This window comes from Dendrobates tinctorius, unplaced genomic scaffold (genome assembly GCF_039654945.1).
Source record: "Dendrobates tinctorius isolate UK_male_01 unplaced genomic scaffold, ASM3965494v1 ptg000211l, whole genome shotgun sequence".
Lineage (NCBI taxonomy): Eukaryota > Metazoa > Chordata > Amphibia > Anura > Dendrobatidae > Dendrobates > Dendrobates tinctorius.
Window position 1 is genome coordinate 15275776 of NW_027361878.1, and position 11103 is coordinate 15286878.

Genomic DNA, 11103 nt, shown 5'->3' on the forward strand with positions numbered 1-11103 from the left:
TGCACATGCTGCGGCTTTCTCCTTGCGGATTTGCTGCGGGTTACAATCCGTAGCATGTTAATTGTTTGTGCGGAATCTGCTGAGGTTTCACATCTCCTCCATTGTAGAGGTGTGAAACCGCAGGGCTAAACTGCAGGTCTTTTTGACCTGCGGTTTTTCTAAAATCCGCGCAGAAAAATCCGCACCACCGAAAACTATGTGTGCACATAGCCTTATTGTACAACTTCTCCTGAGTACACTGATATCTGATATGTGGGGGTGAACCACTGTTTCGGCGCATGGCAGAGCTCAGAAAGGAAGGAGCGCCGTTTGACTTTTGCAAGTGGTTCACAGAAGTTTGTAACATACAGCCGTACAATTAAATCATTTTTTCCACAAAAAAAATGATCTTTTCAACCCCAATTTTTATTTTCCCCCAAGGATAACAGGACACTAAAATTTAAATAATTAAAATTTGCGCTTAATAATGAACCCCTTTTAGCTTGTAGTGAACTAAAAAATACACAAATTAATTGGATTGCTCCAAGTTAGGTAGTTATTACCATGAGGTGTAATATGAGCGAATGAGATTTTCCTTCAACCGTGTTTTTTCCGAAACTAGTCGGAGAGGAATTGGTCCACTGTGCTCCCTGTAATCTATCACGTGACCGGTGACATCACGAAGGTCCTGTTGGCTCATCTCACGCCACAGCTTCACATCGTGCACACTGCACGCCGCTGGAAGAGGGGAGCGTGGAGTGTCTGTCACCGGCCGGGACAGCACTCCTGAAGAGCCGTGGTATTAACCCACGTTTATCTGGCAAACATCATTCAATCTGACTTCACATCAAAACATACAGCACTCTTTACTGGTCCTCTGGAGTCCAGATATTCGCTCAGATTACACCTTAAGGTAATAACTACCTAACTTGGAGCAATCCAATTCATTTGTGTGTATTTTTTTAGTTCACTACAAGCTAAAAGGGGTTCATTATTAAGCGCAAATTTTAATTATTTATATTTTATTGATCACATTGGTGGTGTGTGTTCCTAATTTGCAGCAAGTGTTCCTCTCTTTTTTCTACAGTTACTAGCGCCACCTACAGTCTATACAGGACCCTAAAAGTTATTGTGCAATTTGTCCTGAGTATGCTGACACCCCATATGTGGGTGTAAACGACTATTTGGGCGCACGGCAGAGCTCGGAAGGAAAGCAGTGCCATTTGACTTTTTTGGCTGGAATTCAGATCGGACGCCATGTCACGTTTGGAGAGCCCCTGATGTACCAAAACAGTGGAAACCCCCCACAAGTGACCGCATTTTGGAAACTAGACCCCACAAGGAACTTATCTAGATATGTGGTGAGCACTATGAACCCCCAAGGGCTTCACAGAAGTTTATAACGCCTGGGCGTGAAAATAAAAAAAAATCATTTTTTCCACAAACATGATCCTTTAGTCCCCAATTTTTTAATTTTCCCAAGGATAACAGGAGAAATTGGACCCCAAAAGTTGTTGTCCAATTTGCTCTGAGTACGCTGATACCTCATATGTGGGAGAAAACTACTGTATGGGCACACGTCGGGGCTCGGAAGGGAAGTAGTGACGTTTTGGAATGCAGACTTTGATGGAATGGTCTGCGGGTGTCATGTCGCATTTGGAGAGCCTCTGATGTACCTAAACTATTGAAACTCCCCACAAGTGACCCCATTTTGGACACTAGACCCCCCACAGAACTTATCTAGGTGTGTGGTGAGGACCTTGAACCCCCAAATGCTTCATAGAAGTTTATAACGCCCGGGTGTGAAAATAAAAAAAAAAAAATCTTTTTTCCACAAAAATTATATTTTCGCTCCCAATTTTTTATTTTCCTAAGGGTAACAGGAGAAATTGGACCCCAAAAGTTGTTTTGCAATTTGTCCTGAGTAGGCAGATACCCCATATGTGGGGTAAAACACTGTTTGGGCGCATGGCAGAGCTTGGAAGGGAAGGACCACCATTTGACTTTTTCAACGCAGAACTGGCTGGAATTGAGATCAGACACCATGTTGCGCTTGGAGAGCACCTGATGTGCCCAAACAGTGGAAACCCCTAATTCTAACTCCAACCCGAAGCCCCAACACACCCCTAACCCTAATGGGAAAATGGAAATAAATACAATTTTTTTATTTTATTATTTTTCCCCTAACTAAGGGGGTGATAACGGGGGGGTTTGATTTACTATTTATGGCGGTTTTTTATGTTTGGCAGCTGTCACACGCTAAAAGACGCATTTTATTGTAAAAATAGTTTTTGCATCACCACATTTTGAGAGCTATAATTTTTCCATATTTTGACGCACCGAGTCATATGAGGTCTTATTTTTTGCGGGACGAGTTGACATTTCTATTGGTACCATTTTTGGTCACGTGACATCTTTTGATCGCTTTTTATTCCGATTTTTGGGACGCAGAATGAACAAAAACCAGCGTTTCATGAATTTCTTTTGGGGGGGTGCGTTTACACCGTTTCACCTGCGGTAAAATTGATAAAGCGGTTTTATTCTTCGGGTCAGTACGGTTACAGCGATACCTCATTTATATTTTTTTTTATGTTTTGGCGCTTTTATGGAATGAAAACAATTTTATATAAAAAAAAAAATTATCTTTGCATCGCTTTATTCTGCGAGCTATAACTTTATTTTTTCGCTGATGACGCTGTGTGGCTGCTTGCTTTTTGCAGGACAAGATGACGTTTTCAGCGGTACCATGATTACTTATATCCTTTTTGATCGCTTGTTATTGCACTTTTTGTTCGGCGGTATGATAATAAAGCATTATTTTTTGCTTTTATTTTTTAAGGGGTTCGCTAAAGGGGTTAACTAATGGGACAGTTTTATAGGGCGGGTCGTTACGGACGCGGCGATACTAAATATGTGTACTTTTAATGTTTTGTTTTTAATTTCCAAAAAAATGAATTAGGGAATTTTTTTTTTTTTTTTAATTTAGCAATTTTTTTTATAAATTATTTTTACTTTTTTTTTTTACTTTATTACATTGTCCCAGGGGGGACATCACTGTCATGTGACTGATCGCTGATCTGTCACATCACAGATCGCTGTGATAGATCAGTGATCTGACACAGGCAGTGCTGGAGGCTTCCTCATGCCGGCGCTTTGCAGGCACTGAGGAAGCTGGCTCCCTGCAGGCCCCCGTCGCCATCTTGGATTCGGGGGCCTGCAAGGAAGGAGGCCCCCGCAGCAGCGCAGCACATCGCGCTGCTGCGGGGGTCTCAGGGAAGCACGGAGGGAGCCCCCGCCCTGCCGATACTTCCCTAAACCCCCGGGTACACTGCGATCGTGTTTGATCGCAGTGTGCCAGGGGCTTTCCGTGACCGCCCCTGACATAGTGCCGGGTGTCAGCTGTGATAATCAACTGACACCCGGCCGCAATCAGCGGCGCTCCTCCCGTGAGCGCCGCTGATCGCGCTAGACGTACTATCCAGTCCATGGGCATAGGGGCCCGGGTCCCATGGACGGAATAGTACGTCATATGGCAGAAAGGGGTTAAAAACGCGGCTTCACATCTGCACCAAAAACGCATCAAATAAAGGGAAGAAGATTGGTATTGTGTAGTTTGGTGCAGACACCTGAAGAAAATAAAATAGTATTTCTGCAACGTGTGAACACGGCCTTACAGACACCAGAAGCCAAATGTTGTATAGTGACGCTATATAAAGATGAGAAAGTTCTGGCGGCTCCGACTGTGAATGAAGGCACAGAAAATAATCCACAGGTCCCAACTAGAGATGAGCAGGATGCACAGATGACATCGAGCCCTGGCTAACGAAAAGACATCGAGAGGTTAGAGATTCACAGCCTCCCGTCCAGCCACCAGGTACCACTGACCTGAACGCTAGACCAGAGACCCCAGAATCCATCTGATCTCTAGTCCCAACTGTTTTGGATACAGCAGACAGTCCTTGATTTGGGTCTATTCCCTGCAGGCTCAAGTGTCTGCTGAATGTCCCTCACTGCGAGCTCCCCTCTGACAACTACTCCTGCCAGGGGTGAAAAATGGTAAATGAGCGTGGATTAGGGTGTGAACAAGGGGGGGGGGTCACAGTTTTCCAGGGTGCGCTACACATGATCTGTCCCTCTTTCTATTCTTCAAAAGTTGGGAGGTATGTAACTTGCACCCCCCATGTACCTCCATATCTACCCTGCACCCCCATATGTGCCCTGCACCCACATATGTACCCCTACATATAGCCTGCACCAGCATATGCATCCTGCTCCCCCATATGTATCCTGCACCCCCACACACAGCTTGCGATCCCATGATGTAGCCCTGTTCCCTAATTAGCTGGCTGTCACCAGTACCTTAATAAGTTGTAATTTGAAGCTTGGCTTCCTCCACAAGTCGCGTGCATGGGCATAAGGTCATCACAGGTCCTTCACCTATAGGATTTTTCTTCCTTCATCAGAGCAGGAAGCTGATTCGTGCTCCTCCACCCATACACCCCTCCACAACACCCCCACAAAAAAAAAAAAAAAAAAAAAAAATGGCGGTTTCCATCCCGAGTAATATATTTTTTTAATCTTTCTTCATGGTGACGCCACCCCCAATAACCTGCCGCCCTAAGCACCTGTCCTCAAGTGCCTAGTGGCAAATACGGCCCTGATTGTAAGTACACAGTGCTATATAATATGATGTCTGCAACGTATTACGAGGACAAACATTTTGACGGAAGGAGGAGGAGAGCTTCTTTAATATTGTTCTTAACAGGTTATTGAATTCTAGATGTGTGCCCGATGCTATCGCATCGGGAGGGCAGTAACATCATGATGGGGGCAGCTTTGTGGCAGTCCACCCACTTCCGTGCGGTCACAGCCGCCAGGAAAGGCGGTGTTTTGCGATCTGTGCTGGAGATGGTGTGCGGCGCCACCAGAGGGTGGCCGCACCCAATCTCCAGCACAGGCCTCAAGCCGCGGTCTTTCCTGCCGGCTGTGACTGCAAGGAAGTGGGTTGGCAGGCAGCGGCAGGATCCGGCACGTGTAGTCAGGCAGTGGGTCCTGGCGGGGGTCTTGCGGCGGCATCCCTCTCATTACCCCCCTCATTACACCCTCTCATTATACCCCCTTCACAGCCTTATGATCGCAGCAGCGGCCTCAATCCAAGCAGCGGCCGGGATCCCAGCGGCGGTCGAGATCGCAGCGCCGGTCGGGATCGCAGCGGCAGCCTGTATCTGAGCGGCAGCTGGGATCACAGCGGTGTCCTGGATCCGAGTGGCAGCTGGGATCCCAGGGGCGGTTGGGATTGCAGCTGCGTTCGGGATCCGAGTGCCATCGAGATTGCAGCTGCGCTCGGGATTGGATCGCAGTTGCGTCCTGGATCCGGGCGGCATCACTTGGGTGTACCAAAATGTAGGTCGGCGTACTTCCGCTGCGGTGCAGTGGATTGTGGGATTCGGGAACATCCAGATGGAAGTGGATGACAGACAATTTAAGGCAATTATATATAGATGAATGAGTGAGGTCATGTACCTCATTATAATGTTCCATCATTTATTAAAGTCACACTCTGCGGTCATTGCCTCCTCACCTGTCTGCCAAAGGTCCATACAACATTGCACCCGCCAGCACTCCTGCCATATAAGTGGATTGTGCCAGTTCTTTCATCCATTCTCGTTCGCAAACCAAATCCCACTGTTTGAAGAGAACAAGAGGGAAGATTCTTAGTTTTGCACTAACGCTGCATTTTATTGGATCCTATGCAACTTCTCTTGGTAAATGCATCACCATTGAAACATGGCAGACCAGGATTGATACCTTCTTCCTGCTAGGATCATGTTCCTTCCAGTGAAAGTATCCACTCTCAGTGGACAATTGGCATTCCTTTTTAGAGCAGGAACTGGGACATTTCTGCAACTGAAAACCCAGTTTTAAGCCACATTCCCACAATGAGTTTTTGTCGAGTTTGTCTCCGCAAGAGATATTGTCATGCTGCAGTCTCAAGAGAGGCGCCGCACCCGCATGTCTGTGTCCGCGGGTGATCCGGAGACAACTAAAAACGCATAGTGGACATGGGATTTCTAGAAATCCCATCCACTATGCTGTAACATCTGGCCGCTGCGGGTTGGACACTGGATAAATACGCATCGTCAAACCCACAGCAACTCCAGATCCTAAAGCGGCTATCTGGGACTAACATATGGTTGACCTATCCTTAGGTGAATGGGAGATAAGGTGCAGGACCAGAGTGCATGCACTAGTTTAGAACCCTTGTGCTGCTATTCGAGCCCCACTAATTTGATATTTAAGACCTATCCTAGGAATTGATTTAAAAAAAAAGAAAAAAAAAAAAAAAGTGCTTCCAGTTTACAGAACTGCAGAAAAAAGAAAGTCTCCCACTTGAAAAAGAGATGTTTTTTGATTGTCAAAAAATAAATAAAAATAATCGCAGTGTGAATATGCCCTAGTGGTCTAATTGATTCTCTTTAAAATTCAGTTTGGGGAAATTTGTGTAACTTTTTGTTTGTTTGTTATTTGCATAGTTTTATGCAGACTTATCCAGCAAATTAAAATTCATTATCAGTGGAAAAGGGTGACTTTTTTGACACCAGTAAGTATTTTAAAGATCCTGCTCCCTGTATTAATTTACCTGGGCCTAGGGGTGTAACAGAGGGTGCGACCATGACCGTGGAGGAAGGGTGCACTGCTTACGTCTATTTCAGCTGAATGTGCGTCAGAGGAGTGTACTGATGCGCAGGGACCAGCCAGAACTGGGGACATTATTACACAGGGGGCCAACACACATGTCATTATAGGATCTAGAATGCTACAAGGGCCCATACATCTGACCAACAGTTAGGTGGGGGCCCAGGTCCAAGTTCTGCACCAGCGACCATCGGACTCTAGTTACACCACTGCCTTAACCCATCACCTAAATGTAATTCTTCCTGTACTGTACAATATTTAGTCATGCTATATAGGATCTATCGGACGTACAGTACAAATATAGTACTCATTTCTATTACAGGATAGTATAGCACAATGGCATCCTAGGGCATTTTTCAGATTAATAGGATTGTCCAGGATTTGTGTATTGTAGATCCATCTGCGGAGAGGTGCAAACAGTTGATTGGTTGTGGTCCAACATCTGGCACCCCCACTAATCTGAATTTTTTTCTGAATATCCCTTAGTTTAACGTCATTGTGCACTCAAAGTGTCAGTGTTTTCTTATTTGTTACCCCCTCAAATCCACGTTGGATACCGGCACATAAAATTCAATTTAAAAAAAACAAAAACAAATAAGTGAATATATTCCTTACCTCGCTGATAATAGTAGAAGTATATAAAGTCAAGTCATATATACGCTCCCCTTGCTTGCATGGTTCTGTATCATTCAATAGCAGAGAAATGTATCGAGTGCACGAATCTTTTGGTAATGAAGAATTTTCAAGTGTGAGGTTAGATTGGCAATGAAAAGGCGGCACAGCGGCTGTGAAAATTTGCATAAGGTTATGTGTGGCAATGAGGAGGAGAGGAGCGGATAGAATAGATACCAAGGATGACTGAAAGGGAGAAAACAAACTGTCCTTTTCCAGAACATCCCGAAGCTCCATGACTTAAGGAACAGAAAAGATTACTGTGCTGGAGGCCAAGTAATGTATTTCTTTTTCTTGTGTAAGTTTTTTGAGATTCTTCTCAAGTGGATATTAGTTTCCCTCGGAGTGTTGAAGAGCTTGTTTTAATGCGGGTTGGTTTCTAAAAGTCATAAGACGTTCTTCAGATTATTCATGGACCATCAACGAAGAAGGCCGACCACTCGTGAAAGACGATCACTCGTGAAAGACGCTTCCAGAACTTGTTGACTGCTCTTCAGAAGGAAGTCCAGCTTCAAATAGAAGACGTCACACCAAACCACTAGAAGAAAAATTACTTAGTGAGGTTCATTGTCTATGAAACTGTTGACTTTGAACCTGCCACTACAGTTCCATCAAAGACGTCTAATTTCATAAATCTATGTTGCTCGCTAATGAAAATTGTCCTTCACTGAAAAGGATTGACTGCAAGTGATGATGCTTGGCTCCTAAAAATGTTGGCAATTATAGGGTCGGTGAATAAATGACTTCCAAAAATGCAGATTCCTTCTGTGCATAGAAGAAAGTTCTAATCATGAGGTTTTCCTCCATGAGTGTATGCTAAATTACAGGTAGCTGGATGATTACATCAGATTGCGGACCATCCAAGACAGTAAGCGTGACTTAGCACCTGGTTATAAATGTTAAATATTCACATGTCTAGGTGAAGATAAACTGAACCGTGTCTTAATTCATTTTGAGATTCATTCAAAAATAACAAAGAAAACCACAAGGTTAGAAGAGTGAAGAAACAGCAGACAAAAGGAGGTGAGGAAGAGGGGAAAAAAGTGGAGAACTGTCCAGAGAAGAGTTAAGCAACCATGAGTTAGAAATAACACATTACCTGACAAGACCTTGCAAGCAAATTATCTACATAGTGCCAACATAAACACATAAGCCCCAACTAGCCAAGGACATTTCTGGAGTAACTAAAACTGCTTGAAACGTTGCAAAAAGATTCAGTTTGTCGCCCTAGCCTAGTATCTTATTACCCCAGTTAGGGAAATGTGGTGCATTGGTGCCCCTTCTGACACTCAGCATAAAAGGCTCATGCCCTGGTTGCTGCAACCTAACTACGCCCCAGGGTGACACATTTTATGTATTACTGTGCCGCCAACAGGATAGGCTTTCGGAGTTTCTGACCAATGCATATACACAGGGAGCCTCAGAAGCCCTTTCTAAGGAAGAACCACAGAGGGCCGGAGAATCAGGTGACAGCCATGAATCCTCATTTTAGTTGCATATGAATATTGCTTAAACATTATATAATAGTTGTATTAGATTGTTTAAAGGGGTTGTCCACTACTCCAACAACCCATTCTTAAATTATGAACAAGGGGCTTGCATGACATTGTTATGCTATGTGAGCCCTGCAGCCAATCAGCAGCAACTTATGGGCTGAAGTGCTCACACTTCCTTTAAATGTGAGAGATCCAACCACTAATTGGCTATAGTGCTCAAGTGGCATAAAAATATCACAAGAGTACTGGGAGACCCAGTCCCGACAACGGTGGAGTGGCGTCGATGGTGCAAAAGTTTTTTTTTTTTTATTTTAAACTCGGGAACACAGTGTTTAAGAAGGGGTTATTTGAGTAGAGGACAAACCCTTTAAAGTTTCCTTTTGTGTGGTGATAATTACTCTGCGTGCCAATGTACTGGGGTGGTGCCCTGAAGGAGAGGGAAACTTTTGGAAGAGGGAAAAGGTGAGCATGTAGGGTTCTTGAAGAATTTACAAATTCTTACAGAGATACAAGAAATCGGTCTTTTTTTCTAAGAGAGTAAGTATGCGCTACCCGGTACACACAAATGGCACTGCAGTCCTGTGCATATGTGGGATAGAGGGTCCCCGCCGAGTGTCCGGGTCGGAACCAAAAGGACTGTCACCTGGGTTCCGGGGGAAACTGTTTCCATGGAACCGAGTTCAGGGACGGACCGTGGAGACTGACAGGTGGGCTGGGGAGGAGCCAATATAAAAGGGGCAGGGAACGCGAGTCACAATGAGTCAGCAGAAGGAGCAGGAGACCGTGGGAGAGACTGAGAGCCAGAGCGACTTACTGGAGCCAGGAAGGAGGCCAGAGACAGGAGAGATACTCCCCTTGGACATCTGTGGGACGGCGCCAAGACGACCGTCCGAGAACCGCTGCCCTGCCTCGACCAGTGGCCGCTGCCGCCTTCCTCCTGCCTGCGGCTGCGGCCTGCCCGCGGACACCAGCGGCCGCTGCCGCCTCACTTCAGCCCGAGACTGCGGCCTGTCTCCCGCCGCCCGCAACCGCCCCGCTTCTACCCGTGGCCGCGGCTAGCTCTGTGCCGTCGGCGGCCACCACTGCCCCGCTCCAGTCCCTGGCAAGGGCCGGGCCATTGCTCGCCACGGGTCCTCCGTTGCAGTTGCTGGCTGCGCAGGTGGCCTGCCAGCCGCCACCCCGCATCGCCGCTGCTTGCCCCTGTCCAGGGGCTGCAGCCCATCTGTCCAAGGACTCCTCCAGGGCCTGTTGTGCCCCTTCTTCACCGGAACGTCGGAACGCTCGAAGACTGCGACAGATCCTCAGCGGCTGGGCCCAACGGCTGCTACGCCGAAGAACCATCGTCCAGGACGCCGAGGGACAGCGGGACGGTTAAGTGACACTATATACAGTCATATGGTAAAGTTTGGGCACCCCGATTAATATTAACCTTTTTTCTTTATAACAATTTTGGTTTTTGCAACAGCTATTTCAGTTTCATATATCTAATGGACTCAGTTATATTTCTGGATTCAAATGAGGTTTATTGTACTAACAGAAAATGTGCAATCTGCATTTAAACAAAATTTGACCGGTGCAAAAGTATGGGCACCTCAACATAAAAGTGACATTAATATTTCGTAGATCCTCCTTTTGCAAAACTAACAGCCTAACTTTGATGGTCGCCGAGCATGGACAGCCCGCTTCAAATCATCCCACACATGTTCAATGATATTCAGGTCTGGGGACTGGGATGGCCATTCCAGAACATTGTAATTGTTCCTCTGCATGAATGCCTGAGTAGATTTGGAGCGGTGTTTTGGATCATTGTCATGCTGAAATATCCATCCCCTGCGTAACTTCAACTTCGTCACTGATTCTTGCACGTTATTGTCAAGAATCTGCTGATACTGAGTTGAATCCATGCGACCCTCAACAAGATTCTTGGTGCCGGCATTGGCCACACAGCCCCAAAGCATGATGGAACCTCCACCAAATTTTACTGAGGGTAGCAAGTGTTTTTCTTGGAATGCTGTGTTTTTTAGCCTCCATGCATAACGCCTTTTTGTATGACCAAACAACTCAATCTTTGTTTCATCAGTCCACAGGACCTTCTTCCAAAATGTAACTGGCTTGTCCAAATGTGCTTTTGCAGACCTCAGGCGACTCTGTTTGTGGCGTGCTTGCAGAAACGGCTTCTTTCGCATCACTCTCCCATACAGCTTCTCCTTGTGCAAAGTGCGCTGTATTGTTGACCGATGCACAGTGACACCATCTGCAG

At 45.8% G+C, this 11103-nt stretch overlaps 1 protein-coding gene across 1 annotated transcript in view; it reads right to left on the reverse strand.

The window, feature by feature from the left end:
• The window catches only part of LOC141058289 (solute carrier family 22 member 6-B-like), a 107340-nt gene extending 99460 nt beyond the window's left edge, over positions 1 to 7880 (reverse strand). Inside the window, exons 1-2 of the mRNA XM_073554478.1 lie at positions 7291 to 7880; positions 5561 to 5664 (exon numbers count right to left, since the gene is read on the reverse strand). Of these exons, the coding sequence (XP_073410579.1) occupies positions 5561 to 5664; positions 7291 to 7584 (398 nt within the window). The 5' untranslated portion in view covers positions 7585 to 7880. The remainder of the gene's footprint in view (positions 1 to 5560; positions 5665 to 7290) is intronic.
• Positions 7881 to 11103: the final 3223 nt, after the last annotated feature.